Source organism: Brassica oleracea, chromosome C5 (assembly GCF_000695525.1).
Source record: "Brassica oleracea var. oleracea cultivar TO1000 chromosome C5, BOL, whole genome shotgun sequence".
NCBI classification, from domain to species: domain Eukaryota; kingdom Viridiplantae; phylum Streptophyta; class Magnoliopsida; order Brassicales; family Brassicaceae; genus Brassica; species Brassica oleracea.
The window spans coordinates 18,403,510-18,430,884 of record NC_027752.1 but is presented as its reverse complement, the minus strand read 5'-3'; the positions used below and the strand labels follow the sequence as shown (position 1 = coordinate 18,430,884).

The 27,375-nt window shown below is 40.6% G+C and overlaps 1 protein-coding gene and 1 pseudogene across 1 annotated transcript; both read left to right on the top strand.

The window, feature by feature from the left end:
• The first annotated feature begins 6,593 nt into the window (after window positions 1-6,593).
• LOC106343620 (protein trichome birefringence-like 38) lies at window positions 6,594-9,448 on the top strand. Its single transcript, XM_013782886.1, has 5 exons — window positions 6,594-6,985; window positions 7,426-7,597; window positions 8,437-8,615; window positions 8,705-8,863; window positions 9,068-9,448. Exons 1-5 carry the CDS (start codon window positions 6,654-6,656, stop codon window positions 9,354-9,356), a joined length of 1,131 nt encoding a protein of 376 aa, XP_013638340.1. The 5' UTR covers window positions 6,594-6,653; the 3' UTR covers window positions 9,357-9,448.
• A 241-nt stretch (window positions 9,449-9,689) lies between these two features.
• LOC106344689 overlaps window positions 9,690-27,375 on the top strand; it is a 21,017-nt pseudogene continuing 3,331 nt past the window's right edge.

Sequence of the window (27,375 nt, the reverse complement as noted above, 5' to 3'; positions counted from 1 at the left end):
TTTTTTTTTTTTTTTTTTGATCAAAACGACATTTGTAGTTATGCCATCCAATCCAAAGAGAACAGATGACCGGTCATTTCAAACTTCTAATTCTTTTTGAAGAAAATAACATAGATGTAAGTTTCTAAATTTGTTAAAAAAAAAGATTATTAAAATATTCAATATATCGTTTACGGTTTCCAAAATTTAAGAGGCAGTCCTAAACACACATGAATGATTTTTTCATCTAGAATTAACCAAAAAAATTATTTACTCTTCTCGTATAACATTCATACTGTAGTAGAAGAGAACTATATTTGATTTTCTCTTAGTGGTCTAGTGGAGAAATTCAAATATTAAAATCATGGATAACCGAGTTAAATAGTTTTTTTTTTGGCTTAAATCGTCTTGCTTTAATTATAGGGAATTGCATAGTATAACAACAAAAAGGTCCAAAATTCACTCACTAACCAAAATAACAGTTTCTCACCTTTTTTTCTTTTCATATCTCTCTCTACATTTTTTCTACTAAACCAATTTCCTTATAGTTTTTAGCTATTTCACAAATAAACCCTTAATTATATGGTGTTAATCGAACTTTTTAACGAAGAAATATACATTATCCTAAGCAATATATCATAGTAACACTGGACCTAATTAACTTGGATCTCCTAACGAAAACATCACTCTTAAAAAATGTGTAGTGACGTTTTTGAATGGGTTTACAGAAGTGAGTCTCATATTTTAGAAAGAAAGATAAATAAAAGCGACAATTATATCGAATGATCATACAATACAATAATTGGTGTAGTTCAAGAGCTGATAAATCAAAGTTGAGAACATTGCGTGAGGATTAGAGTCGAAATTATTAGGCAATATAGAGATATGATTGTTTACAGGGGAATAAATGGTTGGTACAAATTTATATTTGCTTGACAGCAAAAAAAATATTTGGGTGTTTTATAACCTTCAGAAATCGCACAGTAATAGTATGTATTAAACTGGCGGGGATATAATAAATTATATATAAACATAATCAATCAGTGTATCAAATAACTAATCAAAACAACAATATTTAACAGAGCCCCCCTATAATGAGTTTTGGGTAACATATTTCATGAAAATCATGCACTACAAGAAAAATGAGTTTTAATACCAGACCGGAATAGCGTTTTTTACGATTGTGTTATGGTTGACATATCCGTTAGTTTTAGATAGCGTTTGTATATTTGGAAACGCTATGATAAAGTAGTATGTTTGGAAACGCTATCATAACGTATGGTTTTAATTTATACGTAACACTTGGATTTAATAGCAAAACATGATTAAAAACACTATGTTTGGTTTTTGAATCCTTAAACCCTAAAACAAGTTTTTAAACCCTAAACTCTAAATACAAACTTTAAACTCTATTTTAACATCAAATCCTAAATTTAACTTCAAATGCTAGATATAAATTCAAAAATTAATCTTTTCCAAAAATTTATCTCAGATCTTAAAATCAATATCCCAAACTTTTAACTTTTAAATCCTATACTCATACATTTATTCTAAACTCCAAATTTTATATATAAACTCTACAAGTAATTAAAAATTTCTCAACACTAAAAATTTTATTCTCAAAGTTTAAACTAATCTCTAACCCTTAATATTTACAATTTCTAAAAGTATTTATCTCCGTATAATTTTAAAACTACAATAAAAATATCCATAATTATTAATCTCCTTTTGCTTAGAAAAAAATATAGTAATCCTCCTACTATTCTTTCATTGGCCAAAACAAAAAGTGCGTGGATTGCAAAGTGTACACCATTGATTAAATTCATTCAATGGTTCAGATTCATTCAATCTATGTTTCTTCCTCTCCCTCTCTCGTGTCTTTGTTATACAATCAGACCACAATTCATTATTCTTTTTAGTTTCTTTTATTCTTTTTTTTTGTTTCAGATCTGAAACAATTTTTTATCTCTGTCTTCTTCACTACGACACCATCACTCTTTGCACATCGTTTTTCTTTCTTCTCTAGAATCTCTCTCGTCTCTTTTGTTTCCGTCTTCAAGGCCAACCACTCATCTTCTTCTCTGTATCTCATCTCTTCTCCACCTCTGCTCAAGCTTGCCCACGTCTTCTCGTCACGAATCTCGAACTGTCGCGAGTTTTCCATCTCTGCCGTCGCCGTCTTCCGATCTGTCTCCTCCTCGGTTCCGCGACGAAATGACTTCTCCTCCCATACTTTGTGAAAATTATAGTCCTCTACTTTGTGAGAGCTCTGCTACATGACGCGTCCTCTGCCTCTCGCCTCCGTGTAGTCTATTTCCAGTGATGTCTCTCTTCCTCTGTGCGCAACCTCTCCTCCACTCATCTGCGCCTCCAAACCTCCTCTCCTCCACAACAAGCCGAAGATGGCTCCTCCTCTGGGACAACCCTACATCTCATCCTCGCTGGAGACAGCTTTGCTTCTCGTCGAAAGTGCCATGGCGGCTCGTTGGAGAACAACCAAATTAGGTTTAGGTGTTAACTGTATAATTTTTGTTTTAGGTTTAGTTTTTTTAATTAGGTTATTTTGTAACTATTTTAATTGTAAACCAAATTCAATTATTTTGTAAATCAAAATTCATATATAATAGATTTAATTGTTTTTTGTGATTTGTATTTTTTTTTGTTTTTTATTAATGTAAATAATAGCGAAAATTATACGCTATTAAAACATTTTTAATTGCATACATAAAAGCGCTATTGTATATAACCATAAGATAGCAGTTTAAAAAAGCGCTATCTAATGTACCTGACCTACTATGACGGGCGATGATACAACGTTTCTAAAACCGATATCGTATCGTTATATAGCGTTTTTCGTCCGCTAATAAAACCTATTTTTCTTGTAGTGATGACCGAGTCAGACAATACCTAAATGGAAAAAGTTTTTATTTGGAGGTGTTTAATTTGCACTTTCTGATGTAAATGAAATTTATTTATATATCTAGAAATGATTGTAAGTAATATTATTTCTACACTAACGGTACAATTTATATAGTACCAGTGACTTTATACAGTGATATGAAATTTCTTCGCGTAAATAAGGTAATTTCTAATTCGCCATACTAAAAATACTATAAAAATAAAATATAAGAGATGTATTTTAAGAGGCCTAAAACAAATGAAGCAGATACTATGACAGTATTTTAAATCACACATGGATGATTTAGTTGTAGATGCATTTTGGAAAATTAAGCAATTTGAATTTGAAATAATTTTCTATATTAAACATGTGTGATTACGTGGACACAGAGAGAGAGAGAGAGTTCATCCATCGACTACACTTATTTTTAAAGATTAATATGAATCATTTCATAGATTTGAGATACTTCATATTAATAAAAGGAAAACAAAAAAACAAAAAAAAACAAATGAAACAACTAAAATACCAAGAAACAGAAAATGTTAACTGTCTTTATACTGTCCAAATCTTGTATGATGCATAATGTTTTGACAGAAATAAAATAATACGCGATGGCGTAAAAAGCATTTGACGATTGATGATTATGATTAAATGTTCCCGTGACCTGCAGACCAGCGGAATGTCCAGTCCAACAAAAAAAAAAAACCTTCGTTCGTGGAACCGTGCCCAAAGAAAATACTACATACGTTCTAGATTAATGTGCTTACTTAATATTTGATCTAAAGATTTAGCATACCAAACCTCGAAAATTTACTTAAAAAGTAACAATAGGGAAAAATTGATGTTGTCAAAGTAAATTGTGATGATGTTTAATTATTTTTAAAATAATATCAGACAAACCTTTATAAGAATCACATCCAAACTACTGATTTCTACTGCCAAACCTAAAATTTTATAAATCACTTAAAAATTAATGATTTTGGGCTGAAAAATATTAAAGTCTTCTAGAATTTAAGATATTTGTGTAAATTAATCTAATTGTAGATAATTTACCTGTAAGACCAAATTACGATTTGAAATATCAAATTTGATATAATTTTATTTCAGTATAATTTCCAAAATAATACAATCTTACTAAATTTGATGTTGTGAATACTAATATTACATCAAATTTGGTTTAATACTATTTATTGTACCAAGCATTTAAATAGCATATCTTTATATTTCCTAATTTAATAATACATTTACATTAGTGTTATTAATTAGGTCAAAAATGTAAGTTTGAATATATCATATTATTTTATGCTTTTCATTTTATTTTCACAACAACTAAACATTAAATATTTTATTTTATTTATCATTAATATAATAGTAAAACATACTTATAAAATAGTTACATATTGTAACTAAAAGTAAATATATTATCTTTTTATATTTTCATTTTTATTAAATATAATATGCATATCGATCTATTTATTAAATAGTTAAAATCGTAAGTTAAATGTGATAAATAATTTTTAAACATGGTACAAATTTAAAATACTCTTAAAATTATCAGTTTATCTTTTATTTGAAATATAATTAGTCAGTGATAAATGATTAATATTTTTTTGTCATCAAATGATTAATATTATTAGATTAAAAATAATAATATTTTGACAACCAAAAAATAAAATAAGAACATGAATTATTGTTTTTAGTGTGAAATTTGGTGTTATAATTAAAGATAAAAAAATATCAGAACATGAAATTTGATGTTAAGCCAAAACACCCATATTTGATGTTATTTGGTTGGAGTTACTGAATTCATATATAAAGAAAACATATGTTACATACATACAGAAAATTTATACAGTACTATATGATAAAAAGATTAAAAGATGTTTAGATTCCCTAGAAAGACAAAGCCTGCTCCACTTTCCACTCACGAGTCTTCCCCATATCCTTCCATGATCTTTCTCTCTGCCATACACATACCATTCACATGTATTATGTTATATATACACTCCCCAGCATACGTGTTTTCTTCATGTGACTTGTGAACCCAAGACGGTGAAAACTCATCTTTGTCTTCTACTCTCAAAGGGATTCTGCTTCTATTTTTTTATAACTTAACCAAAAGCTTGACACATGAACTGTCTACACCGATTGAAAAAGTGGGCTGTCGATGCCGACTATCAGTTCCGAAGTTTTTCATGTAACATTTTAATAATTGACCATCTTGGTAATTAGTATTAAAAGCTTGAGATATACATAATGTACTATTAATTTAATACGACCACATAAAGATGCATAGTATGTACCTAACTAGTTTATAGTTTACTTTGCATTCTTCTCGTATCAAGTATCATTTAAAGCGCTGATTTAACGTTTAAACTAATCATTGAGATTGACTTAACATTTCCGATATTTTATTTAGTGCCATCCTCTACAAAATGATTAAATTTTGTTGCTAAACGAGATCAACGACATAATCACGTCGGTCTGAAATCCCGTATTATAATAGATATTATTTCCATTATCAGGCAATAAGCTATATTATAAAGACCCATAAAAGATGATCGTAGCAAATTATGCAATTTTATGAAGCTTCCTAGATACCTGTTCTCATTTAGGTTTCATGAAAACTTCGTCAAGGTTTGTCCCGTTTTGAAAACGTTATGGGATGAAAACACGTTGGAAATGCAAGGAAATACGAGAAACATATTTTGTTTATAACGTAAGAAGAAAAATAATTAATAAATATATAATAATTTAGTCTAACTAAAATATTAAATGATTAATTTAATTTATTAAAGGATTTTATTTTGGATAATTTAAATTATAAAATATTGTATTCGAAAATAAGTTGGAAGCAGAATTTTGATAACTTTCAAGAAAAGGAAGTGAAAAGATGTTCTAACTATTTATCTATGTTATATTATATATAATGTACTCAGTTTGTATGGTTTATATGATTTATACGTATGATAGTTCATTACTTATTTATTATTTATTATTTATTATTTAGGGCAATTCTTTCAAATAACACTTTTTAAGTTTTTGTCACAAAAATAACCATTAAAAAAGAAAATTACCAAAATAGCTTATTTTATTTTGAATTTTGAATTTTTAAAATTTGAAACTCTATCCCCAAAACCCTACCTTTTAACTCTAAACCCTAAGTCTAGATTAGTTAACCCTAGGGTAAAAATATATTGAGGGCTATTTTTTTCCATTAAAAACTATTTTTGTGACAAAAACTTAAAAAATAGAATTTCTCGTATGATTTTACCACTCTGCAAATATTTAACGTGAACTACCAGTTATATCTACCTCGTTGTAGTTGCGGATCCATGTCGAGAGCTGCAAATTTCTTAGGAAGTAAACTTGTTATAGTTCCAGATTTAACTTTAGATGTAAAAGTAATGTATGTATAACTAGGAAGCATTAATTATTGTTAGTATAACTAGAGAAATATTAGGTAACACCTTAGTTAATAAATAGGTCCAACAATCTTTGGTAAGTATATTTTTTAAGATGATTTTTTTTTTAAATCGGATAGATTAGAGTCGAGTTCAACGCGCCGCAAGGCTGGAATTTGTTTTTTGAATAATGGTGTACAATAAAATATAGATACTTATTATTGAAGCATATTAAGGAATATTTATATAAACATTTTATCTTAATAATCTGTATAGACGTACACACATATATGTGTATAAAAGCTTGAACCCATCGACAAGCTTCTTCACAAAAACCCAAAACCTTAAGACAGTACTTGTTTAATAAAAAGATGGGTTTCTACTTCATCTCTCTCCTTTTTCTTCCACTTCTATCAGTGTTTATCCTGTCGGGATCCAAGCAAGCCTTTGCTTCGGACAACACACTCCTCGTGAACACCGACCACCGCAACAGCACGGCGCATGGTGGGTTGTCGTCACTGAGGGGGAAGAAGCAGAGGAGTGGATGTAACTTGTTCCAAGGCCGATGGGTTTTTGATGCTTCTTACCCTTTCTATGATACATCCTCGTGTCCTTTCATCGACGGCGAGTTTAACTGTGGCAAGCGACCTGACAAACAGTTCCTCAAGTACTCATGGCAACCTGCATCTTGCAGTATCCCAAGGTTTCTACTTAACTATGCACTTTTAGTTTTGTATATGTCCAACGTTTTAAACGAAACCTTAAAATTGAGCTAAACACACTACTTTACAAGAATTTGATTGGTGGGTATTTCTATAATCTCATTACATGCACTGTTTAGAACATTTTTTCTAGTTACCACAATTTTATTTTTTGTTAAAATTTTACAATTGTAATGAACGTAATCTTCTCTGTACGTTATATATTGTATAGCTATAATTAGAAGTTGGTGTTGTATAGCATTTCATTGAAGATCTTTTATATTCTGTTTTAGAAATGAAAAAGGAGTATTTTTATCTTAAAAGTGATTTAGTGGAGTATTTTGCAAGAATAGTGTAAAGTGACAACGAGATGTAATAGTAAAATGTAAACGCATGATGATTAACGTTAATTACTTATGTTTTTGGTTAATTACGTGATTAGGTTCGACGGTGCGGCGTTTCTGAGGAGATGGAGAGGGAAGCGAGTCATGTTCGTAGGAGACTCACTGAGTCTTAACATGTGGGAATCGTTAGGATGTATGATACATGCGTCGGTACCAAACGCCAAGTACACTTTTCTCAAGCGTACCCCACTCTCTACTATCACTTTCCAGGTCTCTTTTTCTTTAATAAAATTATAAAACTGTGTTCTTCGGATAAATACAAAATCTAATTACCAATCCCCACGAGGAATAGTTGTCATTAACGAAAATGAATTGGCTTGTCATAACTATTGAATGCTTATTAGTCACGGACTATATATTTATAAAAGAATTGAAAAAGCTGTTTGGTGCTAAATGCTTATTATCATACATCCACTTGCCTAATATCTCTTTTATAATTAACAGAAAAGTTTATTTTATTCTTCATCTACAATTCTACATTATGAGAAAAGTGTCACATACCAGAGTATAAATAGGTATAGATAATTTTCGATAGATACATATCGTCTTTTTCTTATTTAGTGAAATTTTGTTTTGTTTTAATTATTTCGAAAGATATTTTTCATCTTTACCAAAATTGTGCTAAGTTTTTTTTTATCATTTCATCAAGTGGAAAACTGAAAACAATATGAAGTGACATGTCTTCTTTAATTTTAATCATTCTCTTTCCCGTTTTATTTGTTTAAAAAAATTAGAGAAAGTTTTACCCTACTTGTTCGCCACTGTGCTATGAAGATTTCATTTCTTTTTTATTCATTGAGAAACAATTTGTCCATAAAAACAATAAAACAAATACAAAAGGACATAATACGTAAAGGAAGTACACTGACAACAACTCCAACAGTCCAACTTGTTCTTTCCTTTTCCCTCTGTCTACTTTTTACTATTCTCTTTGTTCTGCAAAACCTTTTTCTTTCATTTAATAATTATATTTCTGATGGAAATAGATATTTTGAAAAAAATATAATCCCTGAATCTGATGTTTTTTAAAAAAATTTAAATAAAAACAGGAATATGGAGTGACGTTATATCTATATAGAACACCATACATAGTGGATATAGCCAGAGAGAAAGTAGGACGTGTTCTTAACCTTGGAGCTATTGAAGGAGGTGCTAATGCTTGGAAAAACATGGACGTTCTTGTCTTCAATTCTTGGCATTGGTGGACTCACAAAGGCAATTCTCAAGGGTGCGCACCATTAACATTACCACGTCTTTAATCTAAACCCGTTATATCCTTCATTCTTAGCGTTGAATCTTTCTTCTTCTTCTTTTTAGGTGGGATTACATTAGAGATGGGTCGTCTTTGGTGAGAGACATGAACCGTCTTGATGCTTTCTACAAAGGACTTAGCACTTGGGGTCGATGGGTTGACCAAAACGTCGATACCACCAAAACCAAAGTTTTCTTCCAAGGCATTTCTCCCACTCACTACGAGTAAGTCTATTTAACTCGCCACTCACTACATGTAATAATTTGCTAGTGTAACAATATAATTATGTTATAGCTACTAAAGATTGTGATGTGAATGCATAATAAAAGTTTTGAGATGTATTTTGTGTCATTAATTAGCTATGGTTTGAGAAAATAGCGTTCAGACACAAACCTAAATCGATGTTATGTCTTTCCTGTGGGTGACAGGGGAAGGGAATGGAACGAGCCGAGAAAAAGTTGTACTGGGCAAATGCAGCCGTTGGGTGGATCAAATTACCCAAGTGGCCAGCCTGCATCTGCAGGAGTTGTGTCCAAAGTGTTGGGAGCGATGAAAACGCGTGTGTCCTTGCTTGATATCACCACGCTATCTCAGCTGAGAAAAGATGCTCATCCTTCTACTTATGGTGGCGATGGAGGAAATGATTGCAGCCACTGGTGCCTTCCCGGGTTGCCAGATACTTGGAACCAACTTCTCTACGCAGCTTTGTTCATGTGAATTTGAACAATACATCTTTACAAAGAAAGTGCAAACACACCTTTGTTCTGTAATTACATTCTTGGAGGTGCAAAGAAGCTGACAGTTTTACTTTGGGGGTGGTCTTTAAGTGAAGACTAGGAGCATAAGGAAGATGGATTGTAAAGCGCCTTTTATTTATATTGTTTTCGTATGGGATGAAAACAATAATCTAAAAATTTGTCTAATTAAATATTGTGTGATGTTATAGAAAGAAATTAATAAACAAAGGAGACATTCTAAGTCTAATAACAAATTTGTTGGTCATTCTTGCCTGTTTCAGTTGTTTCACGAGCTTATAGATCTCAATCTCACATGGTTAAGTATCACAAGGCGCTAATTTCGAGAATAGAAGCTTCATCGTATTGTTGGGAACAATCGTCTCTGTCGTCTTGATTTACGAACTGATTTGAGTTCCTAGTTGGCTAGTTCCGAGTTATTGCCAAATCGGCTGGTTAGTTTGCACTTTTCTAAAGATTTGAGGCAAATTTGAAATAAATTCTAAACAAGGGTGTCGTTTTGTCAAAGGCTCAAAGCTCATAGTTCAAAAGCAACGACGTCGTTTAAGGAATTGAAATTCACAGAAACACTTTGGCTAGTTTACGAGGGAAAGCTACTAAGTATCAACCTTCCGGAATAAAGGTTTCGTCTGTGTATCTATCTACTCACCTGCGTCCGTTCTCTCAATCTCAGCTTACTCTCGAAATGTCAGAACATTATCCCCAACCACATCGAGAAGCTTTATGAGTTCGACGAGCGCCTCAGCCAATCTACGGACAAGTCTAAGGTTCGGCTAGGTTTAGGGTTTATGATTCGGTCTGAAAAGAGATATTGTTGTGATAGATGTTGCATCAATGTTGAGGATTATGAAGGGATTATCAAGTTGACCAAGCAGCTTGGTGGGCAGCTGATTCCACGCTTTTCATGCCTACATTGATCTTCTCTAAGAATCTGATATCGGGGTACAACATTTCCTTACTCTTCCTACACATGATGTGATAAGATGAAACATTGATTGGTTTGTAATGCTCAAAATTGGTTTCTTGAAGGTTTCCAAGGAATCTCTTGGAAAACTTTTGTATATCTTATAGTACTATTTTAACAAATTTGTATGTCTGTGTAGGTGTTCCCTCTTAACGAAGAATTATTAAAGCCTCAAGAAGAAATGGAAAGACATATAACTGACTTGATTAAAAAGGTTGGACCATATCGTTGTCTTTCTCTGTCTTGCTTTCTTCTCATAGCCCTCTTCTGATGTCCTTTTGTATGTTTTCGGAGCCTAGGAGATGTATCTGGAGAAGAATTCAATATGTTTATGGATTTCTTGCGAACTTTGAGTATATTTGGAAGGAAAGCTCCTCAAGAAAGAATGCAAGAACTTGCAGACATTGTTGAAGGACATGCTGATTTGAATTCGAAGTTGTAGATGGTAAATTCGACCATCCCTCAAGGCCCGAAGAACAGACCGGCCCACATGAAGCGGAGCATCGGCTCGGCGCGGTGGTTTGAAGGGTCGATCTCTCGGCGTAATGTGAGAGAGCTTTCGATGGGCTTTTCGACTAAACGACTCCACGAGACAGCATGGGCTTCTCGGCCCAGCGAGTTAAAGCCCACAGAGACGACACAAACTAGGTCACGGAAGAGCGTGAGGTCAGCTATAAAAGGGGAAGGAAAGGCAACGTAAGGGGGATCCGAAATCACTGATACACACTGGCCGGCTAGATTAGGGTTTTACCTTTGTTATCTCGCCTTGTCGTATCTCTCCGGTAAAGCTTTCAAGGCTCCGGTACCTTTCTTTTCACGCATCTCCTTTCCTTGTAACCAACGAAACAGTCTTCTGACCGTTAATAAGACGTCTTTGCTTAAGTCCACATCTAAAAACTGAACGTTATCTCGTTCCGTACCGTTTCCCGATCAAACAGTTGGTGCCCACCATGGGGCCTTTAGCAAAGTAACGTCGACAAGATGGCGACGAGTAACGACGGCCCTTCCTCTGGAGAAGATCGTGAAGCCGCTGAAGTAACGCCGGCGTCTTTCCCTGTGACTCCGACACCACTCCAACCCGCTTCAATAGAAACTATCATGGCGCGCCTTGCGCAGCAAGATGCAGCCCAGAAAGCAGAGACCGACCAAATCGCAGCGCTCGCAAAGATCTTAGCCCCCCTCGCTGCGAACGTGGAAGCTTCGACGGCGCAGTACCGAAGACATCTGTTTAACACAGAGAGCGCGACTGGTGCAGCACCAACGCAGACTGCCAACCAAGATGTCGCCGATGATGAAGTGGCCCAAAGCCCCGTGGGTCTTGATGCGCAGACGATAAACGAGCTCGCCGCGCTGAAATAGTCGGTGCTGGATATAAACTCCAAGATTCATCGTGTCACCACGTCCACCTCTCAGATCGAGCGAGTCCTAGCAGAATCTCTCCGGACACAGTTCACCGAAAAGATAACGAAGGTCCGCCTCCGAAAGATGGAAAAGCTCTGTCTTCTGACCATCGACGGTGTATCCGACCCTTCTGCTCACGTCACATCCTTCAATATCGCGATGCGACGCGCGAACCTCTCTGATGAGGAAAAAGACGCCGGCTTTGTCAACTTTTCGTCGAAACCCTAGAAGGCATCGCTCTTAACTGGTTCACCGGTCTTCAGGAGAACTCCGTTGATAGTTTTCACGACCTCTCGGCGGCTTTCCTCAAAAATAACATCATGTTCACTCGACAAGAAGCCACCGCCACAGATCTTTGGAATCTCAACCACGCAAACGGGCAGAGCTTGAGAGATTTTATAACATTCCACAAGTGGCAAGCATAACCAGAAGAAGGGCTACATGAATGCTATAGACGACGGCGAACCATCGGGTTCCGCCGCAATGGCGCGAGAGAAGGGGTGGAATCATTGGGATCGAGATACCAGCCAGCCAAAGTCTAGTTCCCCAGAACCGACAAGCTCGAACACCGTCGAGCCGAGTAAATGGTGTTCCTATCATGAGGTCAAATCACATGATACGAAGGATTGCAAAGTCTTATACGGACACTTCCTCAAAGCCATCGAAAGCGGGAAAATCGAGATTGAATCTCCGCAGAAGCCGAAAAACAATAAGAGTTGGAGCAAAAACAAAGAAAAGAAGATTCAGAAATCTCAAGCAAAAGCCCCTCAGAGAGAAGAGCAAACTAATCCAGAGAAAGCCACAGTAAACAATCTCAACCTCGAAGGCGAATCAATTGATGAAGAACCACCTAAGAACCGGCGACGGGTGGAAGTGATACTCCCCCGACAGGCTGATTCCTCGGAGATGACGAAACCCTACCGCGGCAACAAGATTTGCACAAAACATTGGATAGGAAAACAGATTTGAAGGATCTGCGTACCTTTCTGAAGCGGAAGGCTGAGATAATGCACGAAATCAAGACGGACCTTCGGACGTCCCTTGACGAATCTAAAGCAAGAAAGACCGCCCACGACGGGGCGGCAGCAAACTTTCAATCCCTACCCGCAGATTTACGTGAACAGATCAACTCCAAAGCGGAAGATTTACGCGTTAAGCTCAGTCAGCCCAAGCAACATGATTTACGACCGTGCATCGAAGCGAAAAGGCAAGCGCAACGGGAGTTGATGGAGGCTACGAACACCCCGCACCTTAACGTCATAATGGGTGGTTTACCTCCCTGCGGGGACTCGGTCAGAGCAGTTAAGGATTATAGACGACAGGCCGTCACTGCCCAAAAGTGGCCTTCACAAGTAGAAAACGACCATCGAATATCTTTCTCGGCGGCCGACACTAGGCCTGGGCATCCGGGTCTTCGGGTCGGGTATTGTCGAGTCCGGGTCCTTCGGGTCCTAGCAATTTAAACCCATATAGGTACTTATAACTTTTCGGGTCGGTTCCGGGTCGGGTCTTGTCGGATCCGGATCGGTTCGGGTCTATAATTTTAATACCCGTAAAATACCCAAATTTTTTGGGTATATTTCGGATCCTGGTCAGTTCGCGTATTTAGGACCCGAAATAGACCCGAAGTTCCCGATTTGTACTCGAAAACTCTAAATACCCGAAGAACCGCAAAAATACCAAAAACTTTATCCAAAATCAGACCCGAAAACCCAAAACATACCCGAATTTTACCCGAATACCCAAATTATATTTTCTAAAAATCTAAAATTTCACCAAAAACCTACAATTATACCCGAAAATCCAAACCCGAAACTTTAAAAAAAATCCGAAATACCAAAAATATACCCAATCACCCAAATATACCTAGTATATACAATTATTTGTGGGTACTTCGGGTACCCGAACGGGTCTCGGGTAGGACCCGGACCCGAACCGAGACCCGCGGGTCCAAAAAAAAAGACCCTATAGGTACTTAGCATGGACCCAGACCCGGACCCGAACCTGTATCTTCGGGTCGGTTCCGGTTCGGGTCTTTGGGTCCGGGTAAAATGCCCAGGCCTAGCCGACACTCACGGCGTTAGTATGCCGCATAACGATCCGCTCCTCATTGATATTGGAATTGGTGAGTGCCAGGTCACAAAGGTTCTCGTCGACACCAGCAGTTCAGTCGACCTTATCTTTCGAGACACGCTCGATAAAATGGGGGTCGGCCTACGCGACATGAAGCCCTCTTCACGCACTCTCACGGGATTCAACGGCTTCTCGGAACAGATGATTGGGATGATACGTCTCCCAGTTTACGCAGGTGACATAACCCGCACCGTTAAGTTCTCTGTCGTCCGGGCTAGGGCACCTTACAATGCCATCCTCGGTACACCCTGGTTACACTCCATGAAGGCCATTCCCTCCACTTATCACCAGTGCATTAAGTTTCCTGGGAAAGACGGAGCAACACAGACAATCCGTGGGGACCAACAGGCGGCGAGAGACCTGCTTATCGCCGCAGTCAAGTTACAACAGTCAACCTCACTCGTCAGCGCAGTCAACAAACCAATCCATAAGATCTATCCTCAGAAGGAAGAAATCCGCGAGGTACTCGTCAACAAGGCTGACATATCAAAGGTCGTGCGCATTGGCGCTTATCTCTCCGATGAAATGCAATCGCTGATCATTTCCTTTCTTAAAGAGAACTCCTCAACCTTTGCGTGGGTAACTTCTGATATGAAAGGAATAGATCCTGCAATAACATCTCATGAATTGAACGTTGACCCGACGTTTAAACCTATTCGACAAAAGAGGCGGAAGCTCGGGCCCGAACGGTCTAAAGCAGTAAACGAGGAAGTTGATAGATTGCTCGACGTAGGATTCATAGCCAAAGTACGGTACCCAGAGTGGCTAGCAAACCCCGTCGTCGTAAAGAAGAAGAGCAGGAAGTGGCACATTTGTGTTGACTTCACAGATTTGAATAAGGCCTGCCCGAAAGACAGCTACCCCCTCCCGCATATCGACCGCTTAGTAGAGTCGACCGCCGGTAATGAGCTCTTAACCTTTATGGATGCTTTTTCGGGATACAATCAAACCATGATGCATATGGATGATCGCGAGAAAACGGCATTCATAACAGATAGAGGGACATATTGCTACAAAGTCATGCCATTCGGCCTGAAGAACGCAGGGGCAACATACCAGCGTCTAGTCAATAGAATGTTCGCCGACAAACTTGGAAACACTATGGAAGTCTACATCGACGACAAGCTGGTCAAATCATTTCGCGCCAAAGACCATCTGGACCACTTGCGAGATTGCTTCAAAACGCTGAACGAGTATAAAATGAAGCACAACCCGGGAAAATGCACCTTTGGTGTCACATCAGGAGAATTCCTTGGTTACATTGTTACTCAGCGAGGCATCAAAGCAAACCCAAAGCAAATAACGGAAATCCTTGATCTCCCAAGCCCTAAGAACACCCGCGAAGTTCAGCGCTTAACCGGAAGGATTGCAGCGCTTAACATGTTCATTTCAAGATCTACGGATAAATGCCTCCTATTTTACGAACTTCTGCGAGGAAACAAAAGATTTGCCTAGGACGAAAAATGCGAGGAAGCGTTCAATCAACTCAAGCATTACCTCGCGACGCCTCCAGTTCTGTCGAAACCCAAAGTTGGGGACACCCTATCTCTATATATTGCCGTCACCTCCTCGGCAGTCAGCAGCGTCCTTATACGAGAAGACCGAGGCGAACAGAAGCCTATTTTCTACATAAGCCAGCGAATGACGGAACCAGAGACGAGATACCCGACCTTATAGAAGATGGCCCTCGCCGTCGTCACCTCAGCAAGAAAACTCCGACCCTACTTCCAGTCACACCCTATCGAAGTACTCTCCAACCAGCCCCTTCGAACGGTAATGCAAAATACTAATCAATCAGGGAGGCTAACAAAATGGGCAGCGGAACTAAGCGAGCACGACATCGTGTACAAGAATATAACAGCAGCTAAGTCGCAAGTTCTTGCTGACTTCTTGATCGAGCTAACACCGGAGTTAGAACATGATCTCGTGCTACCAAGTCTGAAGTGGATATTGCACGTAGATGGATCATCCACGAACAAAGGTTCGGGGGCAGGCGTACAGCTCCAATCCCCGATAGGCGAACTAATCCGGCAATCGTTCAGTTTTGGCTTTGCGGCATCCAACAACGAAGCCGAGTATGCTAAACGAATCAGCGCATATTGCGACTCCCAACTCGTAGCGAGTCAGTTTCTTGGAGAATATGACGTCAGAAATGAGAGGATAGATGCCTACTTAACACTTGTCAAAGATCTTACACGAGATTTCGAGTTATTCGAGCTCACAAAAGTTCCCCGCGGAGAGAACGTATGCGCGGACGCCCTCGCAGCCCTCGGAAGTAAGCTACACGACCAGGTAAAAAGGATAATCCCGATACACAGGATCGAGACGCCAAGCATCAGCCCAGCGATAGAGCCGCTTGCCATTGCAGCATCTATCACCGACGCCATGGATATTGATGAAGGCGAATCTCGCGCAACGGAAGAACAGCTCAACGATTGGCAAACGGAATTCATCGAATACCTATCCAATGGCGTATTACCCACAGAAAAATGGGAAGCACGACGACTCAAACGGCGCAGTGCGTATTACGTCGTCATGGATGGCGCACTTCATCGATGGACTGCAACAAAGGTACTCCTTAAATGCATTTCCGGAGACGAAACAAGACTAGTCATGGCGGAAACACATGAGGGGGCAGCAGGAAATCATTCGGGGGGACGAGCTCTCGCATTAAAAGTGAAAAGCCTCGGTTTCTACTGGCCAATTATGAATGCAGATTGCGAGTCCTATGCCAAGAAATGTGACAAGTGCCAGCGACACGCTTCAACCATCCACAGTCCGACGGAGTTACTCCATACCTTGACGGCGCCATACCCCTTCGTGCGGTGGGGAATGGATATCACTGGACCAATCCCGAGCTCTCGACAGAAAAGATTCATCCTGGTCTTAACAGATTACTTCACTAAGTGGGTGGAAGCAGAAGCCTACGCCAGCATCACCGACAAGGAAGTGCAGAAGTTTGATTGGAAGAACATCATCTGCAGACACGGGCTCCCGTATGAAATAGTTACCGACAAACGGATCCCAGTTTATCTCCCATCACTTCAAGGAATTCTGCGACAGATGGACGATTCGACTCAATATGTCCACACCGAGAAACCCGCAAAGCAACGGTCAGGCCGAGTCCACAAACAAAACAATCATCGACGGACTTAAGAAACGACTCGACTTGAAGAAGGGATGTTGGGCCGAAGAACTAGATGGAGTCCTCTGGTCCCATAGAACAACTCCTCGCGGAGCGACGAAAGCGACCCCTTTCTCGATGGCCTATGGAGTCGAAGCAATGGCACCTGCCGAGGTAAACGTGACGAGCCTACGCCGTTCCAAAATGCCGCAAAACATCGAGCTTAACCAATATATGCTCCTTGACGCACTGGACGATATCGAGGAAAGACGCGACCAAGCGTTACTTCGTATCCAGAACTATCAGCACCAGATCGAAAGCTACTACAACAAGAAGGTTAAGTCCCGCCCCCTCGAATTGGGAAATCTGGTCCTCCGAAAGGTGTTCGAAAACACTAAGGAATGGAAAGCCGGAAAACTCGGAGCCAACTGGGAAGGACCCTACAAGATCATCGAGGTCGTGAAACCCGGAGTCTACCGCCTCGAGACTTCAACAGGCGAAGCGGTACCACGAGCCTGGAACTCGAAAGACCTTCGCCTCTTCCACAACTAAAAGTAGCAAAGGCAGGTGAACGACCAACGGTCACGTTCACTCTAAAAAAAAAACCCGAGTAAATGCGCTCTCAGCCACTTTTACTCGGAAAACAAAGAACTACGAATGGCTTGATCTTCCACAAAGGAAGTACGTAGGCAACCTTAACAGGTCCAGCTATAATAAAAAAAAAGTAATCAAAAAAAAAAAATACTTCCCCGAGAAGTCGCGCTTCCCCGAGAAGTCCTACAACCCATGCGATACCTACGTGAGTTCGCCCCGGCATCTCGAAACAAACGTACCAGTACTCGCACCCCACGGCCGAGTATGTCCTGATCAGACACATACTCGCGGGAATCCGGTTATAATCGTAGTATTAACTAATATGCCCGAGACGATGACGCCTATCCATTTCATGATTTGCTAAGTAAGGTTTAGCCGACCGAACGCTTAGAAATTACTTTGAGATCGAGTTAGGAACCGTTGTCGTTTAAAAGATGTTTTTGACGGTCTAAAGTAATCCTATATTGACTCGTATCTAGTCGACGTACGTCAAGCAAACAAGGGAACTTGACAAAATGACCAAACAAAACTCGAACAAGAGTTATTGAAATTCACAGCCTGTACTATATCGCTATCTCGATACGGCGCGAAGTCACACACTCTATAATCATTTCCATATTTTCATGCAACTCCCCGATCTTCTCTCGCGATGAGATCAGTACCGAACACTCAAAAGAAAAGCAAGTCTTAAAAAAAAAGGGCAAAGGACCACACCAAGCCAAGTCGTAATACATCAAGAGCAAGAGTGCTGTGAAAAGTTAAAAGAGACAAAGCGACAGAGTTACTCCTCGGGGTCTTCAGCCTGCTCCTGCGCAACGGTTCCACCACCAAGGGACAGCTCCGAAGGATCAGCACGCACCAACCGATCCGCATCAACGCCCTCAACACGAACCGTCGCCTCGCCTTCACTAACCTCTGGCTGACTCTCGGGAGGGTGAGCTTCGGAACCAGTCGTCTCTCCACTATGCTCCTTATTAACCTCTTCACCGCCATCATCTTTATCCGACCCTTCACCCTGATTACCCTCTGGGTTCGAAACAGAGGAGTTGGAGATCTCAAAGACATCCTTCCCGACGGACTTTGTTCCCTCGTCAAGAGCTTCAGAGGCGAGGGCCGGCGCATCGGCTTTCGACGATCCCTCCCCTGCGGAACGAGATGGAGCGATCGAGGCTCCGGGAAGATTAGCGGGACTTCGGAGAACTACAGCAATCCTTGGATCAACCAGCTCTGCGTTGGATCCATATGGGTCAAGGCCCACAAAATCTCGCATATCGACGAACTGAGAATCAAGGTGAAGTGGAGAAAGAGTCAAGTCAATCTCCGGGATCTCGCCAGGATCAAGTTTCAAGGCTTCTTCCTCGAACTGCTTCTCGCTGGCTGCGAACGTATCAATGACATCTTGAGGGATATCACGACCACCAGCCTTTAGAGCCTCAAGGCATCTCTTAGTTCCAAACACATGGCTCTGAAGCAACTGTGCCGCGCAAGTTTCCGAAGTGCAAGTTTCCGAAGTGCCTGTTGGATTTCGTAATCATCTCAGTCTCAACCCTCATCCTCTCCTTCGTAACCTCATAGACACGCGAATCCCTAAGCCAACCCAACTCTTTCTTATGTTCTTCGGCTTTGCCCCCCATCTCTTCCATCAGACTGGCCTTCCGAGACTCCAAAGTCGCAATGGTCACATTAGCGACGGAGAGTTTGGCCTCGGCCGCGTCAGCTCGCTCCTGCTGAATCTTCTTCCGAGCAATCGCTCGTTCTCTCTTCTCAGCCATCCTCACGAACTCATCCCTCCATTCCGCTTTCTTCCGGCGGAAAAGCTTACCCTTGGCCGCCACTGCTTTCTCCGATTTTCTCAAGGCTTCGCGAGTCTTCTTTAAAGCTGTGTCATATTTCTCAACAACGAAATTCATGCTCCTGTCGCCCTAACATAACATAAAAACATAATATTTAAGTTTCTTTTTTTCACATAAAAGGAAGACAGTCAAAGGAGGTACTTACCAGTAATTTAGTGCGAGCAGCGTCGACATACTCATCCTTAAAGATCAAGTCCGACACGGATGGAAGAGGCTTCGGCCCGCATTTGATCTGGCTGACCAACTCAGCACATTTATGAGGAGCATAAATAAGCGGGGTGGGACCATCATACTCGAACGACACGTGATCAGGAAACTCGACCCTTGGAGTCTTCTTCCGAGACGAAGCACCGACGGCTGATGTTCCAGGGATCGACGAAACTAGAGCACTAGCGACCGTCTCTCGATCACCCGTCTTTTTGGATTTCTTCTTCTTCCGCAGCGTAACTTCGGGAGAGGCGTCTTCAATATCATCCAATGAGGCTAAGTTGAGAGCCGGCTCACCAGCTGATTCACTCCGATGCACGGGATTGGCGACATCAGTCTCTCGCGGCCTCACGATCCCTGCAGCTTGAGGCTGCTGATTGCCTTTCTTCCTCCTTTTTGATGACGGTTCAGCCGTCTCCTCCTGACTAGGAATCTCAGCTTGAACAGGAGCTACTTCAGAGCCTACGTTGACAGGAAGGTCGTCACGGGGTCTCTTCTCCCCCTTTTTCTTCTTAGGAGCCAAAGTAGTGGTACCAGCCGAGGAATCTTGATGACGAGGGCTCGCGTCGGTGGTTTCGGCAATCGCCATCTCGTTAGAGGGTGCACGTAGTTCGACACTCGGCAGATTAAGTTCGACCGTCATCATCGCACTCAGATCTGGAAGCCCTCTCATTTTCTTTGCCTCGTTGATTCTCTTCTGCTCTTCCTTTGTGAATAGCGAGATCCGCCTCTTAGTCTTGTTGGCAGAAAGAGGATAACTCGAATTCCAATCTTCTGCGAGAAACACGAGTCCAGAAGCTCGACCATGAGGGCAAAGTCAAAGAGTCATATTGAAATAGGAGAAAAGTGTGGACATACTCCTGGAAATACGACCGATCGAACGGTGAACCCTCTCCCAAGAAATATTCCCCCAATGCTCTTGAGCAAGTCTCGCAACGGCACGAACGCTTGTAAGAAAGTCTTCCGGATAATCACGAGAAGTCGGATGGTCGGCTGCAAAAAAAAAAACAACTAAAGCAGAAAGCAGTTAGTATACAAAGAAACGGTACGAGTTAACGAAGATGTTCTACCAAGCAAAGTGTTCCATAAGACACTGTAGTCGTCATCTGGCGGGTCTTCGAAGGCAGAGTCATCATATTTAACGAAGAAATAAGATCTCTGCCAATCCGGCGTCTTATTAGGATGCCTTCCTATCACATTGTAGCTGGGACGCATTTTTATCAACAGAAGCCCGTCGTCTAACGAGCTGACGGACATCAACTCCTCGAAGACACGAACGCTCAACGAGACATCAATTTCAGTGGCCATAACCATCAGGGCCACCGCGATACACCACATACCCTTCAAAAACTGACTTGCCGCTGCATCTCGGCGCCTCGCATACAATGTGATTAGTCGAGGAATTGGGAACCAAAGCTTCGTATCGTCTCGAAAATAGGATTCGTAAACGCACTGATACCCAACTGGTGGTGACCAAGGCCTCTGGTTTTCCGAGGGAATCAAGAAAGTTCCCCCTAGTCCATGACGTTCCCTCAGAAGCTTCTTCACGCTATTGGGAGTTGATTGAGTCTTAGTGACATTCTCCCAAGCTTGACCACTCACATCAGGAGAGCGCAGAAACTCGGAAGCTATCACCGGGAGTTCCTCAAAGATCCCTCCAGGATAATAGCACGTCGGCACGTAATTAACAACGAAAGCTCCGTCCCCCGCACTGCCAGAACCGTCTCTCTCGCAAGCCTGTGGCTCATCTGGATTTCCTCTCACTTCTTGCCGATACGAACGCGCAGATTCGGAGACTAGGATCCTTTGAGACAGATCTAAATTCCCGGTGTCCATCATCGCGTCGTGATGAATCCGTTCAAATTCTTCAAGCGGTGCCTCGGTCGCATCTCTCGAAGGACTAGAGGAGGCTCCGATCTCTTTTCCTCTCTGTTTATGAGATAACCCCCCGCCAGACGACATATCGCTATCTATGTTGCAACAACAACCTAGAGAGAGAAATGAGAAGGAGGAGAGAGAGAGAATACCTGAGAAGTGCAGAGAAGAATGGAGAGAATGAGAAGGAAGCGAGTATTTATAGGGAAAAAAGGGGTGCCTCCCCGAGGCGTCATCATTTGGCCTACATGGGCCTATGTGGGCCTAGAAATAGTTACCTAGCCGCCGAAGAAATCGAAGCGTCGTTTTGACTTCCCGTTTTAACCGGCCTCAACCCTGATCAGAACCAACGGTTAAGGGAAAACCTAACAAAACCAAAGCCGGTTCGGTAGAGATTTTACTAAACCACCCGACAAAGGGAAAATGCCTAACGAATCCTCCCAAACCTTTAACTTCCTAAATTCATCGAATCCGACAGGATCTTCATCTCGATGAACTGGGGGGACTTACTGTAGATGGTAAATTCGACCATCCCTCAAGGCCCGAAGAACATACGGCCCGGCCCACATGAAGCGGAGCATCGGCTCGGCGCGGCAGCTTGAAGGGTCGATCTCTCGGCGTAATGTGAGAGAGCTTTCGATGGGCTTCTCGACTAAACGCCCCGAGAAAACGACTCCACGAGACAGCGTGGGCTTCTCGGCCCAGCGAGTTAAAGCCCACAAAGACGACACAAACTAGGTCACGGAAAAGCGTGAGATCAGCTATAAAAGGGGAAGGAAAGGCAGCGTAAGGGGGGTTCGAAATCACTGATACACACTGGGCGGCTAGATTAGGGTTTTACCTTTGTTATCTCGCCTTGACGTATCTCTCCAGTAAAGCCTTCAAGGCTCCGGTACTTTTCTTTTCACGCATCTCCTTTCCTTGTAACCAACGAAACACTCTTCCGACCGTTAATAAGACGTCTTTGCTTAAGCCCACATCTAAAAACTGAACGTTCTCTCGTTCCGTACCGTTTCCCGATCAAACAGAAGTTCAATGTGAATTTCTCGTGTCACATTCTCTGGGGGATGAACATAAGTTTCTTGCTTGAATATGATGACGGTAATGGTTATTCTTCCGAAATGTTTTTGTTTTAGTTGCACAAGTAGTTGTCATCTGGGAATGAAGAAGTCGGCTAGTCGTTTGCAAGTTTTTGATATTAGGATACTTGTCCTAGCTTAAACTCTACCCCTCAGAAAAAAAACTTTTTAAAGATATACAATCGTTACATTTATGATTCTAAGATGTGTTGCACTTTCAGTTGATAATCTCACGTGAACTTTTGATGTGAGGGCTCATTGGTAGTACGTGGTATGTGAGAAATGGACCAAATGGTTTCATGAAGTTAGGTTTTGCTTTTTTAAACTCCAGTATACTGCACAGTCTAGGAATGACCACAGGGTAGGGGTCAACAGTTGTCTTGATGCAAATTTGGCTGTAGAAAGCGAGTAATAAAAACTGGATTGCATCTGTTTTTTTTTTTAATTTCCATGGGAAGAGCTAATAAAAATTTACATAAGCAAATTCTATCCCTTATATGGTGATGATAGTAGTCATGGTTGGAAGTTCGGGTCTCTAAGGTTTCGTTTAGATCTCAATTACGTGGAATCACCTCTGATGTTCAAATATTATTTTGGCAGGTTTTAGATTCAGATCATATTGACAGATTTATATCATGCCTACAAATTGCTCTTCCATTCTTTGTGGTATGAACTCAGACTTAGTGATGTGTAGTACTTGGAAATTATATAGTTAAGATGCTTTGAAACAAGAATTTTACTAGCTTCACCTTCTTCTGAACAGAGAGGTGCTCCAGGCACCAAGTTTCTTAACTACATGAACACTCATATCCTACCTGCTTTTGAAAAGGTACAAGGTAATTTTATTGCCATAATCCCTATATTCTCTTTTAAGAGTATAATGGCGTTGAGGGAATCAAGTCATAAACTTGCATATGACTCTTTTTATTCATACAAAATTGCTGCGTGTCTATCTTCCTCCTTTTGGTAAAATCTCTTTTACTACATACGTAGAGCTTCATGTTCAGCATGATACTGACAAAATGCTTTAAAAGAAAACATTAGCTGCCAGAGCAGAGGAGCTTGATTTGCTCAGAGCTTTGGCTGAGATTTCGTCATACACAACCACCCTGGTAGCACATCAGATGCTTCCCGAAATAGTTCAACTCCTAAAGGTACTTTTATCTCATGTTGGCTTCACATATTTTATATGGATATATTTAATTGTTAGTGTTGTCATTTCTCTGGTGTATATTCTACCCCCAGTTTCATATTTTGAATGTAAACACTACTTGCCTAGGTAACTTTTCTGTTATCTTATGAAGATTGACTCGCTCACTTTACTTATAGAAATACATGCCTGCCAGGAAGACTGGGGAAGAGATGAACTTCACATATGTGGAGTGCCTGTTATATGTTCTTAACCACATGGTGCATAAGGTTGTCAACTATTTCTAGCTGCTGGGCAAGTCTCTTTTTCTTTCTTCTTTTACTTATGCGTGACCGGGCAGCCATCGGATAGACTCGGGGAGTACTTCTCAGAGTCTTACAAGGAATTCACTGAGAGGTATTGTTGTATTATGTTTTCTTGTAGAGAATCGACCTTGGCTGTTCTTGTAACAAGTAAATCGATACACCAATATGTTTGGCGAGTTCTCTCCAAACCGGAGACAAACTCTATATCACTATGAATCGAAAACGTTACAAGCTTCGCACTAGTTGCGTGTTCTATGCTTTAGAGAGTTTATATGTTTCTGTATCTAACAATGAGAACCTAGACCTCTATTTATACAAAATAGATCGTAGGTTTTCCTAGATGGAAAAGGATTGCATTATTCATAATACTATAAGGAAATAGTTTTCTTATTGAACCTACACTAATCCATATCTCTTATGTCTTGTTTCAGGTCCTTCCCGAAGCCCACCAGCAGGCCCAAGAGACACAAAGCCTCACATTCTCCACCTTGGCTCTTGAGTCACTCCTCGGCTTCTCCGCTTCTCCATCTCTCTCTCTCTCTGCGAAATGAAAACCGAAGCACTGACGAGCTCGCCGCCTCGTCTTCTTCAAGCTTCGTCTGTTCCTCGACGTCTCTTCACCGGAGTCGCATGCCCTCTCCGATCCTTGCTTCTCTTCTTTTCTCTGAACACTTCCTCTCTTCGATTCTCCGTGAACCAGACAAGATCCTGACTTTACCGCCGCTTGTCTTCACCGGCGATTGCTCCCATCGCCTCCGCCATTGAAATCCCAGGTTCTGTTTGTTCTTCTTCTGTCTGTTTCCTTAGACATTTGAACAAACCCTAACCTTTTGATTTCATTTTCCAGCTCTTCCCTTTGATGAATCTGTCTACAGCCTTTGACTTTCGTGACTTTTCCGGTAGCGATTCCTCTTGCTTATCCTCACGATGTGTTCGAGATCGATCGAACCAGCCTTGTCAAAACAAAAGGTACTTTCTTTGGTTTTGACTTTTATTTCTTCCTGAATACGTGTCTTGATTTAGCTCTTGTTCAGCTACCTCTTTTCAACTCGTTGAGCTTTTGTTACTAAAAGCTTCCAATTTTATATTGTTGAAACTTTCACAGCTCACTTGTGGTGTAGACGTCTCTTCACCAACTTAGCTTCCTTTGGTAATGATCTGAACTTTCCTATCCACGTACACTAGTTGATATATTCAGTGCTGTTTATAAGAGCTTGTGACTAAAAATAATAATTTTCCTTTATTAATCTCCAGCCATGTGTGTAGACGATTCCTTGCTACCAACACATTCTCCTTCAGGTATAATATTTGCTTCTTCCTTTTAAATGATTTTCCAAAACTTCTATTGAAGCTTATAGCCCCTGCATAAAAATTCTTTGACTAGTATGAATAATTTTGCAGATTCTTTGCATAGACAACTCCTGTCTATACCCATCATTCTTCAAAGGTAATCTTCTACACTCAAATTCATTTTCTTCCTGAGTTTTTTTTTTTTTTTAATAACCCTGTCGAACCATCAGTTTACTTTTCCTGAAACTGATATTTTTCTTTTGTGGCCTTTCCGCGAGGTGATCAACTCGACAGCATTGTCATCTGCAGCCACGCGAGACCTTCTAAGGCAGAACCTTGAGGATCTCCAAGCATGTCTCGAACTTCTGTCCAGGTACACACTTAGTTAGAAAATCTGCAGGGTTGATAGATGTGTGAATCTTGTGAACCGTAACGTTGCCAGCCTCAATTACGTCTCTCATAAAGTGTAGTCTAGTATCTATATGCTTAGTCCTTTCATGGAATCCTCCATTCTTAGCTAAATGTATAGCACTCTGTGAATCTGAAAACACTCTCACATCATCTTGCTTGAGCAATCTATCCGAATCTAGAGCTCCTTTAAGATATCTCATCACCCACTTAACAGCTTCCCAGTGTATTCTTCCTGGCTTGCTCATATAACGGCTGATTAAGCCCACTGCGAAACATAAGTCTGGTCTAGATCCCACCATTGCATACATTAAACTTCCAACGGCTGACGCGTATGGAATCACGTTCATGAAACTTGCTTCCTCGTGCTCTTCTTTTTGTGTCAAACTTTTAAGCTTGAATTGTGGTCCGATAGGAGTAACCACAGCTTTGCTCTCTGCCATGTTAAAAGTTTCCAGCACCTGCTGTAGATACTTCCCTTGTGATAGTTTTAGAGTTTCTTTCTTCCTGTCTCTAATAATATCCATTCCAAGTATTCTTGAAGCTGCTCCAAGGTCCTTCATCTCAAACTCTCTCTTCAAGCTATCTTTGATTCTTTTAATTTCTTTAGAATCCTTAGATGCTATGAGCATGTCATCAACATAGATCAAGAGATAAACCATATGAGATAAGTCTGAACCTTTCATGTAGACACAAGGATCATATGCACTTCTTTCGAAGCCTTGTTGCTTCATGAAACTATCAAATCTCCTATTCCACTGTCTTGGTGACTGTTTTAATCCGTAAAGGGATTTCAACAGGAGACAAACTTGATCTTCTTTTCCCTCCTCAACGAAACCTTCTGGCTGTGCCATATAAATCTCCTCGTCTAACGTTCCGTACAGGAAAGCCGTTTTCACGTCTAGTTGTTCCAAATCTAGATCATAATTTGCAACAAGTGACAACATAATTCTAATCGACACGTGTTTCACCACTGGTGCATACACCTCTGTGTAGTCGATCCCTTCAACTTGTGAAAACCCTTTAGCTACTAATCTAGCTTTGTATCTCGGCTTCTCAATTCCAGGAATGCCTTCTTTCAGCTTGAAAACCCACTTGCTGCCAATAATCTTCTTTTTCTCTGGTTTCTCAACCAGCTTCCAAGTCTGATTTTTCTCCAATGAATCCATCTCTTCTTGCATTCCCTCGTTCCATAACTTCCAGTTCTTACTCCTCCTTGCTTCCAAATAGGATTTAGGCTCATCCTTATTTATTTCTTCTGCTGTAGCTAGAGCATAAGCCACGCAATCTGAATCATCAAACCTAGAAGGTTTCTTTACTTCTCTCCTGATTCTATCTCTAGCAAGAATGTAGTCGTCTAGATTTTCCTGTTGAGCTCCCACAACTTCTTCTTCTCTTTCTGAGCTTGAAGATTCAGGTTCCGAGTTTTCTGATGGTGGAGAAGCTCCACCTTGAACTGTATCCTCTGTCTCAGTGTCTGTAGTTGTGTTTGAAGGTCCTTGAATCAGCACAGGATTGAACATTACCTTTTTTGTTTTCCTTTTCTTCTCGCTGACTCCCTTAATGTCTTTAAACATCTCTTCCTCATTGAAAATCAC

Excerpts from the sequence above, each read along its gene's own strand:
- LOC106343620 (XM_013782886.1), top strand. The coding sequence starts at position 6,654 with ATGGGTTTCTACTTCATCTCTCTCCTTTTTCTTCCACTTCTATCAGTG. Across the intron at positions 7,598-8,436 it reads TCTCTACTATCACTTTCCAG|GAATATGGAGTGACGTTATA; the intron begins GTCTCTTTTTCT and ends AAATAAAAACAG. Across the intron at positions 8,616-8,704 it reads CACAAAGGCAATTCTCAAGG|GTGGGATTACATTAGAGATG; the intron begins GTGCGCACCATT and ends TCTTCTTTTTAG.